General features: G+C 37.8%; 1 protein-coding gene across 3 annotated transcripts in view; it reads right to left on the reverse strand.

The window, feature by feature from the left end:
• PIK3R4 (phosphoinositide-3-kinase regulatory subunit 4) overlaps positions 1-18697 on the reverse strand; it is an 84961-nt gene that overhangs the window by 22135 nt on the left and 44129 nt on the right. For all 3 annotated transcript variants that reach the window (XM_023735939.1, XM_004381391.2, XM_023735940.1), the window contains exons 9-13: positions 17674-17877; positions 10479-10680; positions 8221-8408; positions 6321-6531; positions 3717-3882 (exon numbers count right to left, since the gene is read on the reverse strand). In XM_023735939.1, the coding sequence (XP_023591707.1) occupies positions 3717-3882; positions 6321-6531; positions 8221-8408; positions 10479-10680; positions 17674-17877 (971 nt within the window). The remainder of the gene's footprint in view (positions 1-3716; positions 3883-6320; positions 6532-8220; positions 8409-10478; positions 10681-17673; positions 17878-18697) is intronic.

The raw sequence follows: 18697 nt of genomic DNA on the forward strand, positions 1-18697 counted from the left end.
TCTGCTTTCAGCCAGGATCCATCTGACATCAGCAATGATATCCCTGGTTCCACGTCCTCTTCTAAATCTGTCTTGAATTTCTGGCAGTTAGTTCCCTGTCGATATACTGCTGCAGCCGCTTTTGAACGATCTTCAGCAAAATTTTGCTTGCGTGTGATATTGATGATATTGTTTGATAATTTCCGCATTCAGTTGGATCACCTTTCTTGGGAATAGGCATAAATATGGATCTCTTCCAGTCGGTTGGCCAGGTATCTGTCTTCCAAATCTCTTCACATAGACAAGTGAGCACCTCCAGCGCTACATCTGATTGCTGAAACATCTCAATTGGTATTCTGTCAATTCCCAGAGCCTTGTTTTTCGCCAATCCCTCAGTGCTGCCTGGACTTCTTCCTTCAGTACCATCGGTTCCTGATCATATGTTACCTTCCGAAATGGTTGGATGTCGACCAATTCTTTTTGGTACAGTGACTCTGTGTATTCTTTCCATCTTCTTTTGATGTTTCCTGCGTCATTTAATATTTTCCCCGTAGAATCCTTCAGTATTGCAACTCAAGGCTTGATTTTTTTTGTTCAGTTCAGCTTAAGAAATGCTGAGCTTGTTCTTCCCTTTTGGTTTTGTATCTCCAGGTCTTTGCACATGTCATCATAATACTTTGTCTTCTTGAGCCATCCTTTGAAATCTTCTGTTCAGATCTTTTACTTCATCGGTTTTTCCTTTTGGTTTAGCTACCTGACGTTCAAGAGCAAGTTTCAGAGTCTCTTCTGACGTCCACTCTGGTCTTTTCTTTCTTTCCTATCTTTTTAATGACCTCTTGCTTTCTTCATGTATGATGTCCTTGATGTCATTCCACAACTTGTCTGGTCTTCGGTCATTAGTGTTCAACACGTCAAATCTATTCTCCAGATGGTTTCTAAATTCAGGTGGGATATACTCAAGGTCGTATTTTGGCTCTCGTGGACTTATTCTAATTTTCTTCAGTTTCAACTTGAACTTGTATATGAGTAATTAATGGTCTGATCCGCAGTCAGCTCCTGGCCTTGTTCTGACTGATATTGAGCTTTTCCATTGTCTCATTCCACAGATGTAGTCGATTTGATTCCTGTGTATTCTATCTGGCAAGGTCCATGTGTATAGTCACCATTTATGTTGGTGAAAAAAGGTATTTGCAATGAAGAAGTCGTTGGTGTTGCAAAATTCAATCATGCAATCTCCGGCATCGTTTCTATCACCATGGCCATATATTCCACCTACCAATCCTTCTTTTTTGTTTCCAACTTTGGCTTTCCAATCACCAGTAATTATCAGTGCATCCTGATTGCACGTTCAATCAATTTCAGACTGCAGAAGTTGGTAAAAATCTTCAATTTCTTCATCTTTGGCCTTAGTGGTTGGTGAGTAAATTTGAATAAGTCGTATTAACTGGTCTTCCTTGTAGGCGGGTGGATATTATCCTATCACCGTCAGCATTGTACTTCAGGAAAGATCTTGAAATGTTCTTTTTGACGATGAATGCAACACCACTCCTCTTCGAGTTATAACTCCCAGCGCAGTACACCACAGGATTCTCCGATTCAAAATGACCAATACCAGTCCATTTTAGCTCACTAATGCCTAGGATATCGATGTTTATGCGTTCCACTTCATTTTTGACGATCTCCAATCTGCTAGATTCATACTTCACACATTCCACGTTCCGGTTATCAATGGATGCTTGCAGTTGTTTCTTCTCATTTTGAGTCGTGCCACATCAGCAGATGAAGGTTGCGAAAGCTTGACTCCATCTACGTCACTCAGGTCAACTCTACTTTGAGGAGGCAGCTCTTCTCCAGTCATATTTTGAGTGCCTGGCTCATCTTCCAGCACTGTATCAGACAACGTTCCACTGCTATTCATAAGGTTTTCACTGGCTAATTCTTTTCAGAAGTAGACCGCCAGGTCCTTCTTCCTAGTCTGTCTTCGTCTGGAAGCTCAGCTGAAATCTGTCCACCATGGGTGACCCTGCTGGTATTTGAATACTGGAGGCACAGCTTCCAGCATCACAGCAACACACAAACCTCCACAGTATGACGAACTGATAGACATGGGGGGTGGCCCTCACAGCATATTAATTTTAGGTCGAAAGGGAAAAAAAACTATAAACAAATATTGAAAGTGTACTGATGTCTGTGACTTACTTTGAAATGCATCAAAAAATAAAGTGGACTGATGTGGGATGGATAGAAGAATAACTATATGATATAGTAAATATCATAAAATTATTAATTATCGAATCTGAGTGACAAGTATATGGATATTCACTGGGGAAATCTTTCTACTGTACTTGTAGGTTTGAAAAATTCATAATAAAATGTTGACAAAAAATTACAGCCAGTCTTCTTTTATTGGTTTTTGATTTATGTTCTGAACAATGTAATGCCAAGAGAGAATGAACACACACACACACACAACTAAGCATGGTGTAAAAACACAGAGCCTTTCTAAAAATGTAAACAAAACAGCAAAAAATCTAACAGGTTTGTATATAAGGAGTAAACTTTTAAATGATTTTAGTAATCAAATATTCTGTTGCTTGAAGATTTTGTGGTTAGCTATGGAGCCCTGGTTGCGTAGTAAACAGCTTGGCTGCTAACCAAAACGTTGGCAGTTCAAATCTATAACCCACTCTTTGGAAACTCTATGAGGCAGTTCTACTCTGTCCTATAGGGTCGCCATGTGTTGGAATTGACTCAACAGCCATGGGTTTGGGTTTCTTTTTTTTTTTTGGTATCGCCAACCAACTGATAATGAGAAAAACACCAGAGATTTCCCACATCTTTTTATGCAGATGAAATTCAACTTTTGATTTCTAGTAGCCTTATCAGACCAAACTTGGCACAGAACAAATATAATCTGGTAGTACTGACAGGAAGGAAGGGGCAGGAGGGGAGGCAAGGGGATGGAAAAGAGGGGAGGGAGGGAAGGGGAGGAAGTCAGTGAGGGAGGCAGGCAGGCAATCATCATCTCTTGTTTGAATTATTGTAAAAGCCTTCTAACTGTTTGTGCCCTGGCCCTACTTCAGTCTATTCTCAACACAAAAGCCAGAGTAATTCTGTTGAAGTCTAACTCATCATGTTACTTCTCTCCTCAGGACCTTCCAAAGGATCCCCAACTCACTCATAGTAAAAGCCAAAGTCCTTTACAACGGTCTGCAAGGCCCCTTCTAATCTGGCCCCTTTTACCTCTCCTTCCCTCTTGGCTCATTCTGTTCCAGCCATTCAGACCTTTCTGCTTTCCTGAAACATGTTTCCACCTCAGGGTCTTTGCAATTCCTGTTTCCTCTGCCTGGAATGCTCTTCCCCCAGATAGCCACATTGCTCTTTCCCTCAGCTTTTTCAAGTCTTTCCTCAAATATCATTTTCTCTGTGAGGCATTCTTCTGGCCAATTTATTTAAATTCTACCTATCCCACCCCTACTGCAGTTCCTATCCCCTTTCCTATTCTATTTTTCTCCATAACATTTTTCACCACCTAACACACTGTATGCTTTACTTATTTATATTGCTTATTGTCTGTCACCTCCCATTAGAATGTAAGCTCCACAGAAGAGGGATTTTTGTCCATTCATCATTATTGTATCCCTGACACCTAAACAGTGCCGGTCACAGAGCAAGCATTCAATAAATACTTGTTGACTGAACAAATGAATGAACTGATCTTCTCCTGAGCATGTTACCTGGTAGTGGTGGTCTTCCCTTCCATCTTTTGACTGTTCCAGATTTTCACCGTGCCATCATTTGAACATGTTGCGAAGAGTGAGTGTTCATCAGAAACTCTAACTCGATTCACAGCCGACTTGTGTTCGTGAAGATGTGCAACTAGTAACCCTTTAGGACGCCACCCTAAGGAAAAGCAAAGTAGTGTGCCTTAAACTGTAGTCTACAAATACAACCTTCCCCATGCCCCCAGCCACCATCACCAATGCCAGTTTGAGAACAATCATAAGAACCAAGCAATTAAAGAGTAGCTAGCCAATACAGAACTGTCTGCTGGGTCATGACAGATATTATCTATAGAGTAAGACATCCAAGATAGCAATCAAGTGTTGCTCTAACAGCCCCAGAAAGACTGTACTTCAGGCACTTCCGCAGGGCCTAAAGAGAAGGCACAGCAGCTGCCTGATACCCTGAAAAGCCCTGCATACTGGCTCAGCAGAATGAGGTAATCACTAGACAATGGTCTCTAGGGAGGTAGCCTGAGCTGGAAAGTCTCAAAGGCCCAGCTCTACCATATGACTCTGGGTCACTTACTTAAATTCTCTAAGCTTCAATTTCCTTAAATGTAAAATGAGGGGGATATTACTTACCCAAAGAGTGACTACATAGATAAATGAGGTATATAAAGAGTCGGCACTGTCCCTAGTCCATAGTAAATACCCAAACACTCTTCTCTACTTGTAATCATTACTCTGTGGTAGCAACATGTTATTATAAACGGTATTATAAATGACAGCCTAAGAATGTCAAAGGACTTTCCAGTACTTTCTTTATGACATCTATAAACCAAACCCATTGCTATCAAGTCAATTCCAACTCATAGCAACCCTACAGGACAGAGTAGAACTGCACTCGTAGGGTTTCCAAGAAGTGGCTGGTGGATTCAAACTGCCAACCTTTTGGTTAGTAGTGAGCTCTTAACCACTGTGCCACCAGGGTTCCATACCCTTCTACATTTTATTACATACACTCTTTCTGTGTATGATTAATTTCCTCTAATAAACTATAAATTCCCTGAGGCCAGAAACCTATCTTATCAATTCTGAATCATTCACAGTAGCTAGCATAGGTCCCTACACATAATATCTTCAATATTTGATGAATAAAATGTTTTCAGTTGTATTAAGTGTAACATTTAATAATATCTTAATCTATTTAATGCTGTGCTACAGATTATACTGTATTGGGAGTCAAAACTACGCCTAATTAAGTGACAACAAAATGTTATTTTACGATGATTTCTTTTTACTAAGAAACAAAAATGAAACCAAGAATACTGCCAAACCTGGCTGACTCTGAGATAAAAAATAAAACATTTCCCCTGGATGTCTAGCTCACATATGCGGGAAGAACAGCTGAATGTGATTTTTAAGGAGGATATGCTGGATTTGGAAGTGATCAAAAACACTTTGCCATGAAGTCAAGATAATCTACCAGGCTAGATTGAACATTTCCCTCTAGAGAAAATCAATTTCACAGAACCACTCAAGTGTGGAAAGAAAAAAATCAAGAGTCCAACAGCCATTAGCTATTTCTTAAACCACGAAATTTGACACCATTTCTGTGATTACTGAAAATACATAACTCCACCTATATATAAAATGTCACAACAACAGACTCGATCATAAAATAGAAAGTTTGTGGTCATTTTTTTTTTTCTGTTTCTAAAGCAGGGCTGGTAAGCAATATTGACTTATATCACAGAAACACCTTAAACACTCCAGGATATTTATTCTGATAAGAAAATTTATGTGATTAGAAATGCCCTTTACCACATAACAATATTTTCTAAATCTTTAAATCATTGACCTTTACCAGCATTTTCCCAAGTCCACATCTGAGTCCCACGGACAGTCACACGATCTTTTTCTCCACACATAAGCACACTGTGCATTTCTTTTCAGAGAGTTTTCAAGACAAATCTTTATTAGTAAAGCCTAAATACAGGAACTCATCAAAAATAAAATAAAAATTCTCCACAAATCCTCAGATCAAATACTGGCTCTGCCACAATTACACCAGGCAAGTCTGTTAAAGAAGTCAAGCCACATTTACATCTGAAATATTTCTAAGTATTTTTAAAATCTTCTCAGTATGTTTCAGTAAAATCTTACTGTTAATAATTGGTGAGTGGTGGGACTATAGGTGATTTTGTTTTCTTTAAAAAATTATCCAACATTTTTTAAAGAAAATTAACATATGTATGTTAAACCCTTCAGAAATTAAAAGCAAGAGTTTCCTCCAAGAACCCTCACATTCATTGAGAAAGTAGCATGACACTAGGCAGGCAGGTAAAACCTGGCACCATAACTGAGGGAATGAGGCACAGACTAGCTAAAATATTAAGTGACTGCCTAAATCTGGCACTGTAAGCAGCCCCCGGAGATAAGAATACCCAAATTTCACAAAGAATGACTTTAGATTTCTCACTTATGCCTCTGCCTCTGGGCTTCCTAATGACAATTTTGTCCTTACTTCCTTTGCCTGGTAATTAAAGCATCCGTTTCAATCCTAGGCTTAGGCACCCAGGCTGGAATAAAACGACCTATCAACGGCACTTTTACCAGGTGGTGGTGGTTTGCTCTCCCATTCAGCGTTTTCCATCATCTGCTTAGCTATCCTCTCAGCATTGCACTGCTCCCGCTTCTGTTGTATGAGCTGCTGAAGTTCAGTCTTACAAGTTGTGATCCGAATATGGTAGGTGGATGGTAAAACTGTACTACTTAGAACCTGTATTGTTGGTTTTCTATTTTGGACATTTGTCACTTCTGGAACCTGCAAAACAAAGAGAATTATAGGTATTTATGTCAGAAGCAAAGTATATTTGAAAAAAAAAAAAATGTACCCATGTTCTCTCTATTCATTATACCAACTCTTTGTCCTTATTAATGTACCAATTATTAAATCCATTTAAATACAGTGACTTGTTAAGTGAAAACCAAATTAAAATGAAGTGTAACCACAAATGTTACATTTTCAACCCTCTACATTATTTACTGGGGTCTTGGAAGCTTGTGTGCAGCCATCTAAGATACTCCACTGGTCTCATCCCTTTGGGAGCAGGGGACAATGAAAAGAACAGGATATAGGGAAGGCATTGGTCCAAAGGACTAATGGACCACAGCTGCTGGGGCCTCCACCGGACTGAGTCCAGTACAGCTAGATGGTGCCTGGCAACCACCACTGACTGCTCTGACCAGGATCACAACAGAAGGTTCTGGACAGAGCTGGAGAAGGATGTAGAACAAAACTCTAACTCACAAAAGAAAGACCAGATTTACTGGCCTAAAGGAGACTGGAGAAGCCCTGAGAGTATGGCCCCCAGACACCTTTTTAGCTCAGTGGTGAAGTCACCCCCAAGGTTCACTGTTCAGCCTGGGACTGGACAGCCCCATAAAACCAAATGGGACTAATGGGGTACAGCAGTCTAGGGACGGAGGCCGGAAGGCAGAAGGGGACAAGGAAGCTGGTGATGGGGAACCCAAGGTTGAGTAAGGATAGTGTTGATGTGTTGTGAGGTTGTTGACCATTGTCATAGGGCAACATGTGTACTATTAAATGAGAAACTATTTTGTTCTGTGGGCCTTCATCTAAGGTGAGAATAGCAGCACAACTGGAAGAGCGTGGTCGATGTCACTGAACTGTGCATGTAAAGATTTTTGAAATGGTGTATCTTTGGCTATGTATATTTTCACCAAAAGAAAAAAGGTCGAGAAGGAAGAGGGTTGACATGTTGTGGGGTTATTAACCAATGTCATAAAACAATATGTGTACTACTGTTTCATGAGAAACTATTTGTTCTGTAAGCCTTCACCTGAAGTACAATAAAAAAAAAAAAAAGAATCAATTCAGAAAATGACACAGTCTTAGAATAAAAACAGAAAGTCTCTATACTGTGCCAGCACAGCAATAACATTAAACAAAAAAACTCATTTGTTTAAATAAAAAGAAAAAATAATTTTAATTTGTCAGTCTGGCTCAGTTAATATTTTTCATTTAAAATATGATTGGCTAGGGAAGAGTTACCTTAAATTACAAACTTCTTTCAAATACATCAGAATCATCATAACATTTACCGCAAATAGCAAGCTTGGGACTTTTCTTTCCAGAAGTATTATTGCTATTTTACAGATAAAACTATGTTATATTAGAGAAAGAATCTAAGATTTAAAAGGTTCACCGCAGCTTAATTGTAACCACAGTTCATAATAATGTCTTCAACTCATAATTGCAGATCAATTTTTTGGTGAATACTCTAAAATGAGACCTTTTGGGTGATTTCAATAACTAGATTCCCTCTTGGCTATAAAATCAAAGATAAACCTATCTTATCAAGAAATGTGCCCTCTTTAAAGGACAAGGTACCATATTGATTTTTCCAGTAGAGTACACAGTCTTTAAATATCCAAAACAGTAGAATGGAATAAAAAGGCATAAGGAGGCATATTCCCTAGGTCACAGTACCTGTGGAGAAGTTGACAAAGGGACACAAATACCAGCCGAGGACTCAGAACGAGGCGGCTTCCCAGTCTGAATCACTTCCTGATCACTCCCTTTAGGTAGGGCCTGTGGGATGTTTGGTGGCTCCAGTGACCCAAACATGCTTTTCCATTCTTCATTCACATTTGAGTCATGTTTTACATGCTTTCTAGCTATGAAAACATATTCAAATTAGTTAATCTGAAGGTAGCCTCTAAAGCCAGTATGTGCTTTTATTGCCTTTTTTGGGGCAGGGGGATGGTGGAGAAGGGACAGTAATTGGTTTCCTTTTATACCCGTTTCTTAGGATGTCTGACTTATTTATACTTACATATCAACTAATTAGCTCTCGCTTTATCTCTAGGGTAAATGGGACAGATGAGCTTCCAATTAGAAAGACCTGTTTTCCTAGTTTCCCAAGGCTGGCTCATTTTCAAGTAACTACCTTATCTGAAGAAGCAACAGTAAAAACCTTTTCAAATGTCACTAACTACAATGCTAAATATGACCTCTCTATTTCCAGTATCAGTTACTTGGGAAACAGAAAATATAGAAGAAAATGGGGTCATTTGCTACAGAGCTACCTCCCGATTACAGACAGATGTGAAATCCTTTGTTTTTACCTTTGTCCGATTACAAAAAGTACATTAAATTCCATAAAATTCTAGCATTACCAAAATATAACATGAATTGCCCCATAATTCCAACAGCCTGATGTATACATAGTCTCCCAACTTTTTAAATCTCAAAAACTGTATAGTTTAATGATACACTATCATATTATTTTGAAAAATAGAGTACATACTGTTTTACAACTTTTTTCTTCTCCCTCTTAATATCTTGAACATTTACTTAACCATTCCACTACTAACGGACATTTTGTTGTTGTTGTTGTTTTACACCATTGAAACATTCTCGTATATATTTCTTCACATGCCTATCAGTGTTTCTTAGGAAATATTTCCGGAACTGATAATGGTGAGTCAAAGGGTGAGGACATTTTAAAGTGAATAATGTCAAACTGCCTTCTGAAAAAAGAATATGTTCAACTTATATTCTTACCAGCAGTGTATGAAAATGCCTATTTTCCCACACCCTTGGCATTACTAAGGAGCCCTGGTGGTGCAGTGGTTAAAGCAACTGACTGCTAACCGAAAGGCCAGCAGTTCAAAACCACCAGCAGCTCCGTGGGAGAAAGATGTGGCACTCAGCTTCCACAGAGATTTTCAGCCTCGGGAACCCTATGGGTTCACTATGAGTCAGAACTGACCTGACGGCAGCGGGTTTTGGTTTGGTTGTCATCACTAGGTATTATCAATCTTTGCATATCACATAGGCAGAAAATGGCATCTTATTGCTTTAGTTTGCATTTATTTAATGATTTACCTTTTTATATATATATACATTTCTTCAAGTTGCCTATTCAAATCTTTCACCCATTTTCCTAATATGTATGAGTGCTTGAAATACATTTTTAAGTGCTTTATATATTATGATGTAAACCACTAATAATTAAGTTGCAAATATTTTATCCCAATGTTTGACAGAGGATTCTTTTACATATAATTCATTAGTTGCCCTGAAAATCTGATACTATAATAGAGGGAATTTTGAAGGCAAGTACTTGTGAGTGAGTATATATGCAAAAAGGATTAAAAGAAGAACCCACAAGATCATAAAACTTTATACAATTAGCACCAATGTCACAAAAGCTGACAGTTCCAAATCTCAAGACTTCCTTGAGTAGTTAAGCTTCTCTGGTCTGTACCCTTTTGTATTTCAATGTTAATACCAAAATAATTGGTATTATCACCGGGCATTTTTCTACTAATAACGAACTAAAAACCTTCATCTCATTTTAACTAGACTATTGGCCTTGGGTTGATTTTAAAGGATTAAAAAAGCTAAATTTCTTCTTCAACCACACACCTCCACAGAGGCAATGTGATTTTATTGTAACAGTAGGGCTTTGGAGTCAGGCCTTGGTTTGATTCCCGGTTCTAACACATACTGGCTGTGATTTTGGCAGGTTACTTAATCTCTTAACTGTCAGTTAGCTTTCTCACTTTTCCTCCCCAAAATCTCTCTGCTAAGTAATGGAGTCACTGTATTTGAAAGTTCTATATCTGGGAAATATGACTTTTAATTTTATTAATTTGCCAAAACCAGCCCTATTAAACAGCTAATAATAACAAGCTAATACACACACACGCACACACACACAAAAGCACACATATACTGACCCCGCTTGTCATCTGGTTCCTGTTTGGTTTTAACCAGATCAACTTGTCTCCCAGTTATGCCTAAGGCTGCCAGGTCAATTACACCTTTCTGACTACTATCATGAAGATGGCTCTGGTCCACTATATTGGCCTTTGCTTTGTTAGATTTCATCATGAAGTCTTTCAGTGCTAGAAGTTTATCTTCCTCTTCCTCAGTCATTCCCTAAAATCAAATAAAACCATATGTTTCAGGTTATTTTCACAAGTAATAACAACAGGCCTCGGAATGACCGACAACTGAAGGGTCAAACCACCCAATTTAAAACTCTAAGAGTCAGAATGGTGAAATGAAGCAAGAAAAGGCAAAACAGAAAGAAAGTATCAATACAGAGTAACACCTCACTCCTCTGACATCCCACAACACCCTACTAGATTAGGACACGATCTACTTTGTATCACAATGACTTCTTTATATCTGAAGTTTTCTTTCTAGAGGACAGCACTCACATACAATTCAACTTTGAAATCTCCAAAGAACTTAACACAGTACCTTGTATCTAGCAGATCTTCAACATATAACTGATAAGTAAATAAGTATTTAATATCTAAACAAAAATTCTGAAAGTTCAATATTAAGCAAAAGAAAGTATACCTACTTCAACCTTGCTCCCAGGGGTGTTAAGAATATTAAATGAGACATTATGTGAAGGCATTCTGTGATATATAAAACATTCTACAAATCTTAAGAATTAAGTTAGGAATGCCAGCTGAACTGTGAATGTAAGCAACACACCCAGTAGCACTCTAGGGTAACGGTATGATTGGAGATAGACTTCCTAGGTTCAAATCCCAGCTCCATTACTTACTATCTGTGTGACCTTGGGCAAGTTACTCAATTTCTCTATGCCTCCATTTATTCATCTGTAAAATGAGGAGAATGCCAGCACCCATATTGTAAGGTTATAGCGAAATTTTAATGAGTTAATCCACCTAAGGCACTTAGAACACTTGAAACTGAGATACGATAATTAAAGTAATAACTTAAATATTCTGGAAAATGGTGCTGTTCTGTATTTTCTGCTTTACTTTCCAGGCGTTCACAGAATCCTCTGGTACTGTCATTTATTATGCAAATGAATGAAAAAATTCATTTACCAACATGGCAATTCCCTTTAGGCAACAATCTAGAATCTCACTAGAGTTTAAAGCAATATTCACAATTTACAGGCATAATATACCACAAACAAACCCTAGGAAATTAGAAACCTAAGAAACAATGAAATAAAATTGCATCAAGGTACAATAATCAAAGGGAGATCCTTGACTGAATTTTTTCCCAATACTAACCTGAGATTCTTTATTTTCACTTCTCCTCCTAAAATTCACTTAGACAATTTTATAGCTATAGTAAGACTTCTATTCTTTCTGTTGTTATATGTTTTAGTCCACAAAAAAAGAGAGCCATCGTAATAACCATAAAAAGGAATGAAGTACTGATACGTGCATAGACGGGCCTTGAAAACATTATGCTGAGAGAAAGAAGCCAGACAAAAGGCTACATATTTGTGATTCCATTTATATGAAATGCCAGGAGTAGGCAAATCCATAGAGACAGAAAGTAGATTAGTGGTTGCCAGGGGCTGGTGGAGGGGCAAATGGGGAATGACTACTAATGGGTACAAGGTTTCTTTCTGGAATGATGAAAATGTTCTGGAATTAGATAGTGGTGATGGTTGCATAACTTAGGGAATATACTAAAAACCACTAAATTGCATACTTTAAAAGAGTGAATTTTATGGTATGTGATTGACATCTCAACAAAAAGAAAATGTTAGGAATACACCACCAAAAACAAAAAACAAAAAAACCTGAAAAGGGTATTACAAGAAAGGAAAATTATAGGACAAGCTTATTATAAATCTAAATGCAAAAAATATTCAATAAAGTATCAGCAAAACCAAAGCTCTGGTGGCACAGTGGTTAACAGTTCAGGCCGCTAACCAAAAGGTCAGCAGTTTGAACCCACCAGCCTCTCCTTGGAAACCCTATGAGGCAGTTCTACTCTGTCCTATAGGGTCAGCATGAGTCGGAATCAACTCGACGGCAATGGCTAAACCAAATCAAGTATATATATAAAAATGACAGTACGATATGACAATGCTGTGTTTCTTCCAAAAATCCAGGAATAAAAGGTTGGTTTAACATTTGAAAATCAATCAATGTAGTTCACCACATTAACGGAAGAGAAAATCATACAATCTCAGTAGATGAAGAAAAAGCATTTGTTACTAAGTCAAGAACAGAAGGGAATTTCCTTAATTTGATTAAAGACTGTACAAACATCACACTAACTGGTGTAATGTTGATATAAGAAACAACACAAGAATGGCCACAATCACCAATTCTATTTAACACTATACTAAAGATCCTAGTCACTTAAATAAGGCAAGGAAAACAAAGGTATTCAGACTGGTAAAAAATGAACAAAACTGTTACTATTTACACATGATATGACTGGGAATGTACAAATTGAAAAGAAATATACAAATTATTAAAATTAGTAAGTTTTGTGAGGTTGGTGGAGACAAGGTCAATATAAAAAATTTTCCGATATACCAGCTAGAAACAGAAAATAATTTTTTAAATACAGTATTTATAATAACATTAAAAAAGCAAACACCTAAAATATTTATAATAAAAAATGTGTCAAAAACTCTACAAAATAAATCATAAAACATTATTGTGATAAATTTTAAAAGACCTAATTAAATGAAGACATATACTATGTTCATGGATTGGAATACTTAGTATTATGAAGACATCACTTCTTTCCTATAGGTTCAATGCAATCTCAATCAATATACTAACCTTTTTTTTTTTTTGGTCGAAAGTGACAAGCTGATTTTAAAAAGTATACAGAAATGCAAAGCACCAAGGATAGCCAAGACAATCTTGAAAAAGAAAAACAAACTTGGTGATCTTGCTCTACCAGAGATCAAGCCTTACTATTAATTTATCCTAACTAAGAAAGTGCAATACTGATAAAAGTCCACAAACACCCATGGACAGCTGCTTCCGGCCATAATGAATTAACAGGGACCAGGTTTCCCCTTCCACTCTACACAACTATAAAACCAGACAAACTATACAAAACAACATTGTTCAGGCACTGGACAACAGGCAGTGCAGGGCTATGATCCCTAAAATAAGACAAGTCCTATGATTGTCCCCAGCACACTGCCTGGAGAGAGTTTCCAGGCCATGGCACAAGGGCAGGAACTCAAACAAACCCTGGCAGTGAAGATGAGCTGTAGAGAAGATCAAGAGTTCAAAGAGACCAAGAAGGCTAAGTCTATGGGGCAGAGAAATAGAAAGGTGGGATCTGCAGAGAGAGAGAGCTGCAGAGAGCTAGAGAAGGATCTCCTCCAGTCTTTGAGTATTGAACTGTGTATGTGTTAAGAAGAAACTATCCAAGGCCAGGGAAAGAGTAACCAGAAAGCAGTAGGCCAGTCAATTCCTGGATCTTACATGAGGCTGGGAACAGTTCATGTTCCCACCAGCCAGAGGAGAAAGAGCTCTTAAAACACAAAGCATCATGCGCAATCTCAGAAGTCCTTCGTAAAGGAGCTAAATTGGCCATAGACTAAACGTTGCTCTGGACCTGTCTTAACTTAAAAGGATCAAACTGATTCCAAGTAACTTAAAGAGGATCAAATTGATTCCAAGTAACTTAACTGTACAACAGCACAAGTTGAAGACTAAAGGAACTTAGAAACTAACAACATAAAATTCACAATGCCCAGCATCCACTAACTAGAGAACTTCAAAGCCCACACCCCTACACCATGCCATGTTGCCTCTCAAAAGAAAATAAACAAGGCACAGGGAGCTAAGACTGAGAAGCCTGCTTGAGTTTTATTCAGACTTAGGAAGAAGCTTAGGTGACTGGAGTGAGGGATTGGAGGAAAATTTACATTTTCTTGTATATCTCCTTATACCTTTTCAATTTCACACCTGTGTCTAGAATACTCAGTCAAAAATTATTAAAACAAAAATTACTAATAAGTTAAAAATGTCAAGTCCTCATCATTTTTTTAAGATAAGGAGTGAAATAATTGTTTTCTGCATTAGCACTTGATTAAATGGATACAAATAAAACAGGGAGCTCTTGTAGATGAGCTCTATCTAAAACAGCCCTGCCACGCATCATCTCCAGATGGTAAGTCTTACTGAAAATCTGGAGTACAAGCTGATTCCAACTCCCATCTAGGTAATGTTCCAAAAGTGTATTCTAAGTCTATTATCTAGAACTCTGAACATATTTTCCCATAGAAACAATGCGAGGCTGGTCTAGAAAGGCCTATTTTACCTATGATGTATGTCAAGTATAGTCTTACACAAAAGAGCACTGTAGAACCCCAAGTAAAAAACTTCTGTAGGAATGTTATGAATTCCTACTTACTAAGACTAAAAACATGTCTCTTCCCTCTATAGCCCTGATGGTAGGAACGAGGACTCAATTCCTACCTCCAAAGCCTCCCCTATCTCTAAGGCCCTGTTAGTAACCCCCAGAAACTTGGGCAATGCAGGGACCAAAAAGAAGCGATGGCAGAGAAAAGGTCTGCAAGGGTCTGGAGATGAGCTGCACATGGGCTTCTTCCTAAATTCAAATAGAACCCAAGCAAGCTTCTCAGTCTAAGCTCCTCGTCCTTCATTTACTGTCTTTTGAGAGGAGACATGACATGGTGTAGAGTGTAGGCTTTGGAGTTAGACAGCCTCAGGTTCAAATCCCAGCCTTGAAATTTCCTGAACTGTGTGAGCATGGGCAAGTCAGCCCTCTTTATGTCTCAGTCTCCTTATCTATAAAATGGGGGTAACATCTGTTGTTCAGGCTTGTTTTAAGGGCAGTCATGAAATATGGAAAGCACCAACTACAGTGCAGCGGCAGACTCATTGCAGGTACTCAAAAACTGGAAACTGGTATTGTTCTACTGTTATTTCCTCTAAGGAACGCAGAGATATCTGACCTGCTCTCCCTTGTACTAGTGGTGCTTATCCTCTTGAGATACAGTATAGGTAGTTTCCTAACCCTTATGAGACTCCTAAAGCTATTATCACCAGAAACAACATAAACAGGGGATTACTTGCTCCTCTTTTTCCACTCAGACAAGTGAAGGGATAAATGACAGACAAACAAACACAACAAGCACTGACATTTCAGAGGACTATAAGTTAGAAAGCTTCAGTGACTTCATCATGGTACCTAGTAATGGGCGCTGGCACTGAAGAAGCAGCAGTGGGAAAGGGCTTGGAAGAAGAACAGTGGGAAGTATAAAGTCAAAAGGCTGAGGGAACTGCTCCTTCCCTCTCCCTCCTTTCACCCAGGATGGTAGCAAAAGTTAAACCACAGCAAGGTAAAAAAAAGGGGAGCCTTGGTGGCGAACTGGTTAAAAGCTTGGCTGCTAACCGAAAGGTCCATAGTTCAAATCCACCAGCCTCTCCTTGGAAATCTAATAGGGCAGTTCTACTCTGTCCTGTAGGATCGCTATGAGTCGGAATCAACGCAACAACAATTGGTTTTTGTTTGAGGGGCTAAAGTGTCCCATGGAGTAAGCGATGACTTAAAATGAAAAGAAAATTTCCATATTCAAGCCTTTAATTTAATACACAAGATTAAATTACATTCAGGGGGAAAAGAAATACCAAAGAATCCACACTGGTCAAGCCAGAAGAAACGCTGAGAGTGGGGTAGTTGTTCTTCTGTTTTGTTTTGTTTCCTTTCTCTTTCCACTTTTTTTTTTTGTGGTGAAAATATGCACATACATACATCATGGTGGTGGAACAATTCAGAGAAGAATGGTAAGAATGTCTGCACAACTTGAAGCCTGTAGTCAATGTCACTGAATTGTACATGCAGAAATCATTGAAATGGTATATGACTGTGTATATTTTCACCAAAATAGATTGGGATAGTTTTTATTGCATGCTAAATTTTTTTTTTTTTTTTAAGAATCACTCAGGAGAAAAAACAGAAAAATGTGATACAATATCCAATTTTCTGTGGCTTTCTAAAATAGAAAATATATCTAATGTATGAGCCAAGGTTAAAGTAAAACCCGCAGAAAAAGCTCCCAGGCAATTCAAGTCACATCAAATTAAGTTTTCTAGAATATAGGAAACAGAACCACCGGCCTGGAAGGGACATGGAGAGGCAGCTTCAGCCTCTAGGCAAATCTAGACCTAAAACAACAAAAATGGTTTTCGACCAGCGTCCCACAAGAGGCTGTTCCAATGTTCAATCACCCAAACCAACATTTGGGCATCACAACATTGGCTATTCAGTGGCAAGTGCAATATATGAAAGGATTTATATCCCCAAACTGACAAAATTCTGTGTCTACAACTGAAAACATTTTCTCATCTTCTTTTCTCATTGGACATAAGATGACTGCCAAGCCCTCTCTTTACAAACACTGTATGCAGACTTAAAGACAGTCAATAAAACTGTGTCCCTCAGTGTTTGCCTTATGGCTCATGGGGCATTTATTCAGAAACTTTATTTCTAACCATTTTTATTCCTATCTTGACCTCTCTAGGTTCCACACATCCCTCTTAAAACAGGACAGTGAATTTAAACAATATTTCTAAAGAGGCCTTACAAATGCCAAGTATAATAAAAAGATTACCTCCTAGTTCTAACAATACTTGTTAATTCATCCAAATTCATACGCTTTTAAGATACAGCAGTAAACTAACCTAACATGCACTGTAATTCCCATTTATTTCAGCTGTTGGCATGTAGTGAGCACTCTATTAATGTTGGATTGAACTGACCCAGGCCTTTTCTATATAGCATCAATGTTTTGCAGTATTTCTTCTAATACAATTTCATTGTATTTTTGGTGAAATATGAGACTGAGTCAAGAATATTACTTAAATTTAAGGTTATATCTACTGTCTTTCCCTCATTTATATAGCTAGTAATCACAAAAGAGGCTTAACAGTCTCCATGAGTCCTTATTTAGCTCAGCCGAATGCCTCCTCATCATCCTAGTATCTCCTAGATACCAAAGTAAACGCATGTCTGCCAGATTTAGTTACTCATCTGTTACGATATAACCTACTCAACCAAAAACATTTTTAATAGCTAGATGGAGGCTTCAATATTTTTATGAAATTTGCATTTAAATGTAAGATTTCAGAAAGGTAATACAACCTGAGATAGCAATTTCTTCAGAAGCTGTGCTATGGCAGGATCCTCGGGTGGAGGGCAGTCAGGAAGAGACCCATTTCGTTTCTTCTGACGCATATGAAGATGTCTGAACAAGCTAGTAATATCTTTAGACCTCAAAGCATAATCAAATATAGAACGACTTACTGGCTCTTTTAGAACACTGAGTAGAACGAGTTTTCTTTCAATCTATGTTAGAAAAATAAAAACAATCAGCCAAAGATACAAAATACAGTAATTTTCAAATTCAATAAATACAACCTGTGTAAAATTAACATATGGTATTTCTAAGAAAATGGGGGATATCAGCATCTGCAATTTTTGTGTAGGAGAAAGAATACCATTGAATTTTAAAGGGCTAGGTTATTTCTTACTTTTCATTGTTAGCATCAGAGTACACGTCTGTGCCTATCATACCAGAAACTAGTAATACCCAGCCTAGAAATTTTAGAAAATGAAAAACAGCCTCTTCTAGATCCCAAAATGGCAGATGACTTACCAGATCTAAAAGTACTTCCAGTTCAAAGGTCTTATAGCCAATGGGCACTGATCCAGAAAAGATGCTCAATAACCACAGGTCTTCCCTGCAGTCATCAAGTTTTCCCAGTAGATTCAACTACTTCTAAAAAACATTATTCTACTCATGGTTCATAAAATTCTTCTTTTCTTATGCTCAAGAATATTTCCCTTGTGAACACATATATATTAAAAAGAATGAGCACTAATAGTAATTAAGAGGACTTTCTTCAGGTATTTTTAAATACTGATGAGTTGGCCAGTGAAGACCTGTATCTTTTTGATAGATACAAAACCTTCCAACATAAAAGGGTATTTTTTGTCTAATCAAACTGTAGAGGTAAGATTTATGAAGCAAATGGAAAATTCTCAATTCCTGATCCTGGCCTTTCAAAATAAAAAACAATGATAAAAGAAAAAACAAATCTGAGAAAACAGAGTCCTTAATGCAGATTTCTAACAAATCACATGTATGTCAGATTTATTATAGTAA

This window comes from Trichechus manatus, unplaced genomic scaffold (assembly GCF_000243295.1).
Source record: "Trichechus manatus latirostris isolate Lorelei unplaced genomic scaffold, TriManLat1.0 scaffold00084, whole genome shotgun sequence".
NCBI classification, from domain to species: domain Eukaryota; kingdom Metazoa; phylum Chordata; class Mammalia; order Sirenia; family Trichechidae; genus Trichechus; species Trichechus manatus.